This window comes from Microcaecilia unicolor, chromosome 4 (assembly GCF_901765095.1).
Source record: "Microcaecilia unicolor chromosome 4, aMicUni1.1, whole genome shotgun sequence".
NCBI lineage: Eukaryota > Metazoa > Chordata > Amphibia > Gymnophiona > Siphonopidae > Microcaecilia > Microcaecilia unicolor.
The window spans coordinates 44641667-44656074 of NC_044034.1; the positions used below are offsets into that span (position 1 = coordinate 44641667).

Sequence of the window (14408 nt, forward strand, 5' to 3'; positions counted from 1 at the left end):
CGATGCTGGGTGTTGGTGGGAGATGGGGTAATATTTTTTTGGCAAATAATTCTCTTGAGTGTTTTTAGCTTGTATGTTACAATTATTAACAGAAGTATGGGGGGGGGGGAGAAGGGCAGAGGGACATCATGATGGTGTCCTTCCTTGCTATGTTCAGGAGTGCTGACACAGGTGTTGCCACCCCAAGGATTGAAACTTGCTGTGCCACACTCTATCCCACGCTGCCCTAGCTCCTTCCCAGCCCTGCCCCATTTTAGCCTCCCCAAACATCAGCTTCACTGACCACCTATAAGGAGCAGCACATTTTCTGTAAATCAAAGCATGATACATTGGTTTGTTCTTCGTGCAGCAACATGACCAAAGCAATTTTAACAGCTCTGAATTCTACCAAGGTGATATAATATATGTAACAACCAAGCACACGGTATGAGTATGTTAGACTCCAGCAAGAGATTCAGAAGAAAAGTTCATCTCTGATCCGGTACCTCGGACACATGAAATTCATGATGAGACATCCTCAACACAAGATTCTGAGTTGTTCAGCCATAGCAAATTAATGATTCCACATGATCTATCACAGAGGAAGGATGGGCCATTCTTAAAACCTCCTCAAAGATGTTTTTAATTTATAATTTTATTTTTGTTTTCAGACCTGGAATTTAGCAACTGGGAGATAGCTTTTGGTTAAATTTTTCTTGTAAATGTATTCAGGGCAGGATTAAACCTTTGGGGGGCTATAGACAAGCAAGCACACTGCCCCCACCCTCCACTGGTCATAATATTAAATGCGTTTTCCAACTCCCCGCATGCTCTGACTACAGAGGAAAAGCAACAGTGGAGGAAGCAGAAGGTATGAAGCGCTGATCACCACTGGAGAAGGACCCTCCTAATGTTAAGGCCTAGGCACATTCCTGCTTTGCCTATGCCTAAAACCTGCCTTGAATGTATTGTCAAATATAAAAATATGATGTATTGGGTCAATATTCAGCCACTGTAGCACTTTTTTTTAAATGCTGGCCGAGGCGATCAAAATATCTGGATAAGACTGTCAGCAGTTTATAATATATAGTTGAATAAAAAACTACTATACCGCTCATACTGACTCGCAGAACCGAGCAGTGTACAATCTAACAAAAGCATTGAAATGAACTCCATACTATAAAATAGGTCAGAAAACCATACATGCTAAAAAAAAAAAAAGTTTTTTTTTTTTTTTTTAAAGAGTAGAGTTTAAGAAAAAGAAGTAGAATAGAGTACAGTTGTCATAGGAGAGGAGCCGCCGGTCATAATGATTGTTATATGCTTGATGGAATAGCCAAGCCTTAATTTCAGATTTAACATTTTTGAAAGGTTTTTGAATGTTTTTCCAAGTAAAGGGAAATAAAAAAAAATAAAAAGCACTGCATCTAGTTATTTTGAAATTGTGCAATGTTTAGGACCTGGGAGTACCAAGCACTGGTCATTAAGAGAACGCAAGGTTCTCTCCAGCTAATGCTTCTGAATATCCCAGTCAGCAGCACTTATCCAGATAAACGCTTTTGAATATTGACCACAGTATTTTTAAGCTGGCCTCCCATGTTTTCATAAAATAGTGTAGAGCCTCTCCCTAGCTTTCTCTCCCCTTACTGTGCAAGCAACACCTGAACAAATGAGCTTCATGATAGGATCACTTTGGCTGCCTGTTGGTTCACTCCTGTTTCATTATTATAATAATTGTGGTCTGTAAAAGCCCACAGGGTGTTTCAGTTTTCCCTGTTTTTTTTTCTCTCTCTATTTAATCTCTTGTCAAGGCATTTTGTGTGATGCTAGAATTGCCCTTTAAATGCTCCACCTAAGACATTTGCAAGTAGGATCATGTTTAGGGGAGATATCCATAAACCACTGTATCTTTGTTCCTTTCTGGCTCAATATTCATTTGTGATCGTTGCTAAGGTCTACTTCTTCCCAAGTACCATGTTTAATTCACAGCCACAATAGGTTCAACTGAGGAGATGTCTGTTTTGCCTGAGTGTAGATTAGAGGTTGATGGAAGGATTTGGGAAACCTGAAACCTCTTGAAATTGCTGCCTTCGGGCCAGGCTACCCTATAAGAAGGAACAGTGGAAGGAAGCCTGTGTTCCCTTGTCCCTGGCTGCTTTCTGCACATACCAAGTAAAGCCTTTAGTTCTGCTCGAAAGCTCTCATTCAGCCAGCAATAGATGAATGGGTTGTAGCAGGTGCTACTCATCGCAAACCAGTGGAAAGCAAAATAGAGGGCATTGTTAGTGCGAATGGTTTGACTGGAAAGGAGGATAACGTAGCAGTTCAAGGGGAACCAGCATACAGCGAACAGCACTACCACCAGCATCAGCATCTTAATAGTCTTCTTCTTCTTCTTGCGAAGGGTGAAATACTGCTCTGTCGTCACGTCTCCGATGGCGTTGCGCAGCCACAACTTCTTGGCCACTGTGGTGTAAGTGATGGAAATGATCAGAAGAGGCAAAGCATAGAGCAAAACAAATGTTGCTAAGTCCAGATATTTCCAGAAGAGGTCGGCAGGTTCAGGGAAGTCTGGGAGACACAGACTGCGGATATTCTCTTCACTGCAAAAGGAAGGGTTGAACAGATTTATACAGAATGCAGGAGACAGCTCAGTTAGTAAGTTTTGTTTCACTCCATCTATGAAGATCCACCAAAGGTGGTTCAGACAGCAGTATTTTGGGACCCAAGAAAAATCCAGGAAACGAATAATAGTAAATTTTAAGCAGAAGACTTACTGGTATTAGGAAGTCTAGAGCAGGGCTTCCCAAACCATGTTCTCCACAACAGTTGGACTGTTCAGGATGTCTGCAAGGAATGTACGTGAGGTAGATCTACATGCAGTACCTCCACTGTGCGCAAATTCATTAATTTGTTGCATTTGTATCCCACATTTTCCCATCTCTTTGCCGGCTCAATGTGGCTTACAATACATCATGAATGGTGGAAATATATTAGAAATTAGACATTTAGTGTTATCTTATGCATATTCATTGAAGATATCTTGAAAACCCGACTGGCTGTTGGTCCCAAGGACAGGTTTGGGAACCCCTGGCATACAGTATCCAATGTACCATCCATTAAGAGTAAATGGCAAGGACAAATCAAACTCGGGTATACATATAAGGTATCACATACCATGTAAAATGAATTTATCTTCTTGGGCAGACTGCATGGACCGTAAAGGTCTTTTTCTGCCGTCACGTACTATGTTACTGTGTTATGTTCTATGCAGGTGAAATCTCTAATTTTAATAATATATTAATAATAACAAGTACAATAGGTAAAACAGAAGGAAAATAAATGTTAATGATACTGGATTTAATGGTTCATATGATAATACTTGGTAGTTTTCTGTATCTTTACCTGTATTCAAAGGTGAATAATTTTTGATAAATTGCATGTGGGAGAGAAAAACAGGCTGCCATGATCCAGATGATGGTAATATACACCACACCTTTAGCAGTTGATATTCGAGGCTTCAAAGGATGTATTATAACCTATCAAAAATAAAATGAAATTTGTGATCTGTGAAACTTTTCTATTCAAATTAACCAGCTCTCAGCCTTCTGACCTACAATCTAAAGCAAAGTCTTCAGCTATTTTCTTAACAGGGAATGTGATAAAGTTTTTCCCATTTGGGGGTAATTTTATAAAGGAATTTTCACATATAAAAAATGCCTCTTATAAAATGACCTTACACAATCCCCCTAATTCTATAACCGACACTTTAACTTGTGTGCACAATTTAATTGGAGCCAATTAATGCCGATAATTGGGAGCTAACAATCACGCTAATTGGTGTGTGTGGGGGGGAGGGCTCCTCAGTAGTTTCCAGCTCCACTTCAGGCTCACTGTCATACTGCTGCTGCTTCTTTCAAGCATGTTTCTCTCCTTCTTCTCCACCCCCAAATTGAGATTCCTTTTCTCTCAACACCCCCTTCCTGTGTCTTCTTGCAAACGCGTCTCCCACCAGAGGTCCCCAGCAGTGGCAGAATTTTACACAACGTTGCCGGCAACAGTCCTGAAACCTTCCATCTGCCATGTTCAGTTCCCTGTGATGTAACTTCCGGTTGCCGCAGGGGATGAATGCAGCAGAAGGAAGGCTTCGGGACTGGTGCCAGTAGCAGTGTGAGAAATGCTACTGCTGCAGGGGACCTCTCGAGGGAGATACATTTGCAAGCAAACATGGGGGGATGTTCAGAGATGGGGGTTTTCTGGACCTGGGGCAAAGGGAGGGAGACACGTAGGGGATGAGAGACACTAGCTAGAGGAGCACGTGAGACATGTTTCCAGCAAAGAGGAGGTGGTTCAGGTGTAGTTGGGAGGGAGGTCAGAATTTTCTGCAGCACCCCTGACAGTTCACTGCGGCGCACCAGGGAGCCACAGTGCAGTTTGGGAACCCACGGCTTTAAGCATTCAATGCTGGTGCCAGATCACAATGGTTAAAAAGGTTGGAAGTTATAGCAGGTACTAGTGTTCACATCCTTTTCCTGCCTGGAGGGGAGGGACTTGGGGAGCAGAGTGACTGTGCTGTTCCTGCTCTGGCCTCACTCCACTAACTATTCCATATATACTTCTTGGGGGGGGGGAGGGTCACTCTGGAGCAGGAAACAGAGGGCTGTTGTCTTCTAGTGATATTCAAGGCACTGACCAACATAGGCAGGGATTAAGATCATCTGCCTAAACCTAACTGGCCCTCACTGGCTGGGGACTGGGGGGGGGGAGGAGGAAGGAAAATATTGGCAAGGGTCGTGGTGAGAAAGGAGCAAGGAAAGAGGGGCGTATACACTGGGGTCCTGAAGAAAACTGCAAAATGCCATATAGGGTCTGCAGGGAATCACTCTGGGGTGTGTGTGTGTGTGGGGGGGGGGGGGGGGGGGTGCTGACTGATTCACCCTGGGCACCACCTCAGGGTCAGTCCAAGTTATGGGTCCTAAGAGAACATGAGGTAGAGCTGTGTGATTAAAGGAGGTATTATGCTTTTACTCTCTTTACACATTAACTAAAATTAAATATACAAATAAGTTCTCTTGGTTTAAAGTGATATTTGCAAAACACAAAAAATATATATGATCAGGGGGAAAGAACTTACAAAACTGGTCACCTGATATTTATACAACAACAACAACAACAAAGCAGAGGACCTATATATAAAATATTTATAAAATATCTCTAAAGTTTAATAAAGCAAACATTAAAAACAAATATACAAAAAATGTGACTAGGTGAATGTTGCTCAGAAATGTGACAATGAATACCTCCACTTATACCTCATACGATCACCATACAACTTTGTATTTGTTATCCACCGGCTGGGCAAACGCCTTTGATGGTACTATGTAAGCCACATTGAGCCTGCAAATAGGTGGGAAAATGTGGGGTACAAATGCAACAAATAAATAATATCTGGCATTCACTAATTTCAATCATTGCACATAACACCTAAATGTGTAGCCAATAATAGCAAGTAGAGAATCCACAAACGTGGAGAACTCAACGAAATCCCACGGATAGTCACAATAGAACAAAGCAGTGGGTAAAAAACCAGGAGTTCCAGAGTGAAGATGAACCAAACTTTATTAATCAGTATATTGACTTGACACAATGTTGTGTTTCGGCCAAAGGGCCTACATCAGGAGTCTAAATACTTGAGTTGAGATCGATAATGATGATCCAGAATTAGCAATGTTGTAAAATACAGTCTGTATTGTAGTGTTAAGACCTTTGTTCTGAAGCATGAGCCAGATCACTCGCATGAGCGTCTGGGCTGTGCAGTCTAAGAAACAGCTGTTTCTTAGACTGCACAGCCCTTTGGCCGAAACACAACATTGTGTCGAGTCAATATACTGATTAATAAAGTTTGGTTCATCTTCACTCTGGAACTCCTGGTTTTTTACCCACTGCTTTGTTGTATAGCCAATAATAGCTTCATGCCTATAACTTTTTCATTTCCTCTTGAGGAAGCCCTGGCGAAACAAGACTTCGTGTAGAGGATATGAACTGAAGAGGAGTCGACTTGAACAGTTTGTTTTCTGGCATCACAGTGGACACCACCCTTCTTGTGTAGCTGTGCTAGAGAAGAACTATCTGCAACAAGATAAGTTCCAGTAGATCTTCAACCCAGCTGTTCTATAAAATTGTTTATTTGTTGCTCTTTAAATTCTAAAATAAGTTTAATTCCATTCCAAACACCTTGATAAATTTTAGTAGAAAATCTCAATTATTTATTGTTATAACTTTCAATATGTATTTTTCAACTTATACATTCAGTGCATAAAGATGTTTTAAAATCCTTCAGATAATATTACTGCACGTAGCAATACGAATTCCAATAGCAGCAATGTCATGTATGTGATACAGTGTCCGTGTCAGTTATATTATACTAGTAAAAAAGGCCCGTTTCTGACACAAATGAAACGGGCACTAGCAAGGTTTTCCTCAGAGTGTGTATGTTTGAGAGTGTATGTGTGAGAGTGACTGTGTGAGAGAGAGAGAGTGACTGTGCGAACCCTGAAATCAGCTGATTTCTTACACTTTAAGTTCATGCTGACCTCCTTCCAATCTGCTCTTTCACGTGCCAAACAGGATTATTATATCCAACTGACCAACTCTCTTGGCTCTAACCCTCGACTTCTCTTCACCACATTGAACTCTCTCCTCAAGGTGCCCCCTCCCCAACTCCCCCTTCATTATCTCCTCAGACCTTTGCTGAATTCTTTCACGACAAGGTTCAAAAGATAAACCTTGCATTCTCTACCTCGCCACCTCTCCCTCCACTAGTCCATTCCCCTCTCTCTCCTTCCCCTCATTCCCTTTCCTCCTTTCCTGAAGTTACTATTGAAGAAACTACACTTCTCCTTTCTTCCTCAAAATGTACCACCTGTTCCTCTGATCCCATTCCCACCCACCTTCTTAATGCCATCTCTCCTGCTCTTATTCCTTTTATCTGTCACATTCTCAACCTCTCACTTTCCACTGCGACTGTCCCTGCTGCCTTTAAACATGCTGTGGTCACACCTCTCCTTAAGAAGCCTTCACTCGACCCTACTTGTCCCTCTAATTACCGACCCATCTCTCTCCTTCCCTTTCTCTCCAAATTACTTGAGCGTGCAGTTCACCGCCGCTGCCTTGATTTTCTGTCCTCACATGCTATTCTTGACCCACTACAATCTGGTTTTCGCCCTCTCCACTCAACCGAAACTGCGCTTACTAAAGTCTCCAATGACCTATTACTGGCTAAATCCAGATGTCTCTATTCCATCCTCATTCTTCTTGATCTTTCTGCTGCTTTTGACACTATCGATCACAGCATACTCCTCGATACCCTGTCCTCACTTGGATTCCAGGGCTCTGTCCTTTCCTGGTTCTCTTCCTACCTCTCCCTCCGCACCTTCAGTGTTCACTCTGGTGGATCCTCTTCTACTTCTATCCCTCTGCCTGTCGGCGTACCTCAGGGTTCTGTTCTTGGTCCCCTCCTCTTTTCTATCTACACTTCTTCCCTTGGTTCATTAATCTCATCCCATGGTTTTTCCTACCATCTCTATGCTGATGACTCCCAAATCTACCTTTCTACCCCTGAAATCTCACCTTGCATCCAAACCAAAGTTTCAGCGTGCTTGTCTGACATTGCTGCCTGGATGTCTCAACGCCACCTGAAATTAAACATGACCAAAACCGAGCTTCTCATTTTTCCCCCCAAACCCACCTCCCCACACCCCCCGTTTTCTATTTCTGTTGATGGCTCTCTCATTCTCCCTGTCTCCTCAGCTCGAAACCTAGGGGTCATCTTTGACTCTTCTCTCTCCTTCTCTGATCATATCCAGCAGATCGCCAAGACCTGTCGTTTCTTTCTTTACAACATCCGTAAAATCTGCCCCTTTCTTTCCGAGCACTCTACCAAAACCCTCATCCACACCCTTGTCACCTCTCGTTTAGACTACTGCAATCTGCTTCTTGCTGGCCTCCCACTTAGTCACCTCTCCCCTCTCCAATCGGTTCAAAAGTCTGCTGCCCGTCTCGTCTTCCACCAGGGTCGCTTTACTCATACTACCCCCTCCTCAAGTTGCTTCACTGGCTCCCTATCCGTTTTCGTATCCTGTTCAAACTTCTTCTACTAACCTATAAATGTACTCACTCTGCTGCTCCCCAGTATCTCTCCACACTCGTCCTTCCCTACACCCCTTCCCGTGCACTCCGCTCCATGGATAAATCCTTCTTATCTGTTCTCTTCTCCACTACTGCCAACTCCAGACTTCGCGCCTTCTGTCTTGCTGCACCCTATGCCTGGAATAAACTTTCTGAGCCCCTACGTCTTGCCCCATCCTTGGCCACCTTTAAATCTAGACTGAAAGCCCACCTCTTTAACATTGCTTTTGACTCATAACCACTTGTAACCACTCACCTCCACCTACCCTCCTCTCTTCCTTCCTGTATACATTAATTGATTTGATTTGCTTACTTTATTTTTTGTCTATTAGATTGTAAGCTCTTTGAGCAGGGACTGTCTTTCTTCTATGTTTGTGCAGCGCTGCGTACGCCTTGTAGCGCTATAGAAATTCTAAATAGTAGTAGTAGTACTGCCTTTCATTTGCCAATGGATTCCCTCAATAGTCAATGCACGCCATTGGCAATTACCACATTGAACATGGCCAATTAAATCCTCATGATTCTGTATGTAATCCAAACATTTATATGAAAGCATTTCACCAATAGTTCTACCTCTCCGGTAGGCAATTAGAGGGCGTTCTTGCAAAATAGGGTGAACTTGTAAAATCGCCTGATATTTATGAATCAAAGCTGTAACTTTGGAACTGGCTATCATATAAGGCAGCACCGCTACAGTCCTATTTTCAGGGTCTCTATTAGAATATTTTTTAAAATTTTTTGTTACATTTGTACCCCGCGCTTTCCCACTCATGGCAGGCTCAATGCGGCTTACATATTGTATACAGGTACTTATTTGTACCTGGGGCAATGGAGGGTTAAGTGACTTGCCCAGAGTCACAAGGAGCTACCTGTGCCTGAAGTGGGAATCAAACTCAGTTCCTCAGGACCAACGTCCACCACCCTAACCACTAGGCCACTCCTCCAAAGATCTCTGTGTGCACACTTTGCTCCAAGATAAGCGTTTCTACTGAAATGATCAAGTTGGTTGGAATGGAATTAACATTATTTTAGAATTTAAAGAGCAACAAAGAACACACAATTTTATAGAACAGCTGGGTTGAAGATCTACTATTATTTTGCTACCCTTGCTGACGTTTTGGACCACTTAACATGATAAGTTCTGGAATATATGCTTGGTTATGGACATATTCTCTGACTATTGCTATTATTGGACACACATTTAGGTATTGGGTGCAACGACTGAAATTAGTGAATGACAGAGATTATGGTATTCATTGTCACTTATACAAAAAAATGTGAATAGGTGAATGGTGCTAAGAAATATTTGTTTTTAGTGTTTGCTTTATTGAACCTTAGAGATATTTTATACATGTTTTATAGATTATAGAGATATTGCCTGAAAGTAGCTATCACTATGGATCCCTTGGTGCTGTTACAGATACAGTAATTCTGATGTCTCATTTGTTTCCAAACCTTTGCAAAGTTGTTCATTAATAAGGATTTTTCTGGAGCTCTCGAAAGTGAAATAACAGGGAAGAGACTTCACCTGTGAAAAAACCCCCCATCAAACCCCAAATAGGGTGGTTGTTCTCAATTCACTGAAATCCCTAATTAAATAAAATGTATTATAAGAATTTTGTAGAGTAAATGAGGAAGCAATAGATATAGAAATATACTTCAGAGAATAGACAGCTAATGGAATCAACCTAAAATGGATTTAGCACCGTGCAGTACATAGCTGTGCCCAGTGCCTATCATCATGGAACTGTGCGGATGCAACGTGTAGAGAGATATCTTGCAAAAGGTTTTGTATGCTTAAGGTGAGTCTCACCTGGTGTCTGTCCACTGCGATTGCAGTAAGGGTCAGGGCGGACACGTGTAAGGAGCAGTACTGAGCAAACCTGCTGACGTGGCACATCCCCTTGCCGAAAACCCACGTACTGTTCACGAAACGAGCCTGCAGACGGTCCACAAACAAACATGATTATCTGTTGCACATAAAACTGCAAGTTTTCAGCACATAATTACAAATCTGCCTGTGTTATGTGAATCAGCTTTTAGATGGGAAGGGGAAGGGTGATGGGATTTGACATACCACCTTTCTGTGGGTATAATCAAAGTGGTTTACCTATTATATACAAGTACTTATGTTATACCTAGGACATTGGACTTGTCCATAGTCACAAGGAGTTGTAGTGGGAATCAAACTCCATTTCCCAGGTTCGCAGCCCACTGCACTAACCGTTAGGCTACTCTTCCAGATCTGTCATGGTTTTTAAAATGTGTAAGTCAAAGCTCATTTACAATTCCTGTTCTATTTTTCCTTATTTCCTACCCATCCTTGTTCTTTCAACCAAATGCTACATACTTCACACAGAGCCTGCTTTTAGCATCAGTAAAAAGGTTCTTGAAGTGAACCATATAAAGTCATCCCCTGCTCTGAAGCTCAAACTAATTTAAACACACATATATTTGCTTTCTTACAACCCTTCCCAGTATCCTACAGCTTCCCAAAGCTACCCTAGTCCGTCGAGTTTTCTGGATAGCCTAATAAATATGCATGGGATAAATTTGCTTACATTGAATATCTGGCATATGCAAATTTATCTCACCTATGTTATTCTGAAAACTATAATGGCTATTGCAGTGTTATTCTCTGACAGTCCTTCAAGACCACATTCAGGTTGAGTTTTCAAGATATGGCTAATGAATATACCTGAAATAAATTTGCAAAATCCAATTGATATGGTAGGAGGACAATCTCATAGGTGGGGGTGATATCTACACCACTAAAGTATAATCCCTGCATCTATATGAAAAAAAGTCAAAAAGTATAAAAAAAGTTAAGAAATATAAATTTTGGAACTGATGACGAGTGCAAGTGAGTCATGCGTGTACGGCTCATGTGAAAAAAGTCACCTCTGATGGTTCCTATGCAAATGAAATAAATCTGCATGAATGCTAGCTCCATTATATGCAAATCTATCTCACCTATATTCAGTAAGGATATCTTAAAAACCTGAACCATTTCTGGCCCTCAAGGACTAGAAGCAAATACCACTGGGTTGTAGGAATACCAGGCTAAGTCTGGGAAGTTCTGCAAATTTCCCTGGGAGCCAGTTTCACTATATATTTTAAGTAGAGAGGTGTGGTAGCCGTGTTAGTCCACTCTTAAAGGTTATCAATAGAAATCAAACAAAATAAAACATGGAAAAGAAAATAAGATGATACCTTTTTTATTGGACCGTCAATGAAATCCTTGGATGTTTCACTTATAAATATACTACATTTGCTTATTTCCGATCTGACGAAGAAGGGCAACCTTCGAAAGCTAATCAAGAAATGTATTACGTTATGTCCAATAAAAAAGGTATCATCTTATTTTCTTTTCCATGTTTTATTTTGTTTGATTTCTATAGATTCTACATGGAATGTTGCTATTCCACTAGCAACATTCCATGTAGAAGTCAGCCCTTGCAGATCACCAATGTGACCGCACAGGCTTCTGCTTCTGTGAGTCTGACGTCCTGCACGTATGTGCAGGACGTCAGACTCACAGAAACAGAAGCCTGCGCAGCCTTCTACATGGAATGTTGCTAGTGGAATAGCAACATTCCATGTAGAATCTCCAATAGTAGCAACATTCCATGTAGAATCTCCAATGGTATCTATTTTACTGTCATAGTAATGCTTGAATGTTTTCACTTATATACACTGTCAGCTAGCACATTTGCTTATTTCCGATCTGAGGAAGAAGGGCAACCTTCGAAAGCTAATCAAGAAATGTATTAAGTTATGTCCAATAAAAAAGGTATCATCTTATTTTCTTTTCCATGTTTTATTTTGTTTGATTTCTATTGATAAACTATATATTTTGACTTCACTTTAAACGCTGTCCCAAATAGAGCTGGTGCAAGGGCAGTGGGAAAATCTTCAGCCTTACACCTTCCTTAATTAATTTTGTCCCACCCAAGATTCTGATAATTAAACTCCAACTACTATGATAATTGCACAACATCCTCTAAAAATGCAGGTTCAAGTATGTGCTGGTGATGATTTCAGACTGTAGCTATCAGAACCTATTGTTTTGTTTGACTGCAGCTGCTCGTTGCTGCCCCCTAGGTGGCTGGCTGATCTTGTCTGATGGTTGGGCCACCCTGGTCCGAATTGCTAATCTCAGCAAAGTAAACAAGACCTTATCCGTTTTAGAAAGGATATAACAGTTCAGTGAGAGTACTGAAAACATATGAATTGTGCTGAAAGATTAAGATCTTAGGACCCCTTTTACTAAGCCGCCTAAGCGTCTACGTGAGGCCAACGCATGCCAAAATGAACTTACCCACCCGACTACTGCATGCCTCTTGCGGTAATTTTATTTTTGGCGCGCGTCTGCTACGCGCATCTGAAAAATATTTTATTTTCAGATGCGTGCCAAGTGGCATCTGACGCATTGTTACCGTGCAGATTCTTTACCACTATGGTTGGCGGTAAGGTCAGACACCCAAAACGGATGCACAGCAATTTTGATTTTGCTGCACGTCCATTTTCGGGAAAATTTTTTTTTAAAGGCATTTCTGGTATGTGCGCTGAAAAATATTTCTGCGCTCGCCCAAAACCCACGCCTACACTACCGCAAGCCACTTTTTACTGCGGCTTAGTAAAAAGGACCCCTTAATTTGCTCTGTCAGGAAATTTAAGAGAGGACAGCCACTCAGTCATGGAATGGCAAAGAAAAGTAAAATACCGAAGTCAGGCTGGGTGTAGTTGACATGAGTCCAGTGCATTTTTTTTCTAACATAAAGGTGCCCGTACTCAAATGCTAGGCCACCCTTCAGGGATGGGGTGATCACTGAGGGACCCACCCCACAATAGCCAGGCCCCCTGCAACCAGTCACAGAATCTATGAGAACACAGAATTGGTGTGTAAAGCTTGAGCTCTTTCATTAAAACATGGTGGGGGTCCATGGGTCAGTTTTAGCAGACAATGGAAAAGGTGCCGGTACTCAGTACCCCCAAGTACCCCCTCAAAAAAAAAAGCCCTGCATGTTTCAGCCTGAAATGGGCAAATTTACAAGGAGCTTCTTTTAGGACATTCTTACCAAAGTGAAAGGAGTGTTGAGCAGGGTTATAAGAATGTCTGCTACCGCCAGGTTCACAATGAACAGACTGGTCGCCGAGTGCATTCGCTTGTTCTTAATCACCACATGACAAACCAGGACATTTCCAAAAAGCGAGAAGACGATGATGAAGGAGTACGCCACAATCAGCAGAGCTTTCAGCAGAGGGTTTTGGGATTCTGCCCCGTAGGGTTTTTTGCCCACAAAGTTCTGCCAGTCAGCCAGTGTGTAGTTATCCCACGAGAAGAATTTGGAAATGTTTGGGATTGCAAAGGGCTCTGGCGAGCTCGTGGTGTTGTTGTGAGCTCCACGTCCCGATCTGTCATAGGCAGCAGTGGCTAAGCAGGGCAGAGACAGCCACCAGAAACGAGCCAACATCTCTGAAGAGCCTGCTTCTCCCTTCACCTGCCGGAGATTTTTCACCCGTGGAGCGACCCAGTGGATTGAGAGCACTGCCCCTCCTCCTGGAAAGCGATCTTCATGATTTCAAAGAAAGATAAGAATCCAAAGACACAGAGCATAGCTTCAAAGACAGCCACGGGGGACTGAAAAACTCATTTGGCTCACTCCCCCTTCGGCACTTTTTTATATATGGTGAGCTCACTCACACCTCTTAGCAAAACTCTCCGCCCATTGGGCTGCGTAACATTCCCCCCCAGGCTGACGTGCCTCTGCTTTGCAAACCAAAATTCCCACTTTCCCTTTTTATTGTTCAATTTTCAGAAACACTATTTCTCTCCACCCCCACCCTGTACTGGAAAAACAAACTGAAATGAAAACAACCTCTCCCCACCCACCTTGACACACTTAAGTTCGCTTCTTGGAATCTGCTGTTTTTTTTTTTTGCATAATGTCAAGATACCTCCTCTGTTTTCCTCTTCTCTCTCTCCTTTCCGATCCTATTAAGATCGGCGTTCTTTTCATTTCTGCACAGTATCTTGTGCAAATTTGCACGCTCAATTTTTAGCAACTTTTATAGAATTTGGGGATTTGTGCACATATGAGTTTATCTTGTTGGGCAGACTGGATGGACCGTGCAGGTCTTTTTTCTGCCGTCATCTACTATGTTACTATGTTATTGCTGTAAACCGCCTAGATTGTTGATTAGGCGTCTAGGTCAAATAAACTTGGAAAAATCCTCGC

The 14408-nt window shown here is 42.1% G+C and overlaps 1 protein-coding gene across 1 annotated transcript; it reads right to left on the minus strand.

Annotated features, from left to right (window-relative positions):
• Positions 1-1957: 1957 nt before the first annotated feature.
• Positions 1958-13643, minus strand: GPR83 (G protein-coupled receptor 83). Its single transcript, XM_030202382.1, has 4 exons — positions 13248-13643; positions 9980-10105; positions 3385-3518; positions 1958-2582 (listed from the first exon to the last, which is right to left on the minus strand). Exons 1-4 carry the CDS (start codon positions 13641-13643, stop codon positions 1958-1960), a joined length of 1281 nt encoding a protein of 426 aa, XP_030058242.1.
• Between the last annotated feature and the right edge of the window lie 765 nt (positions 13644-14408).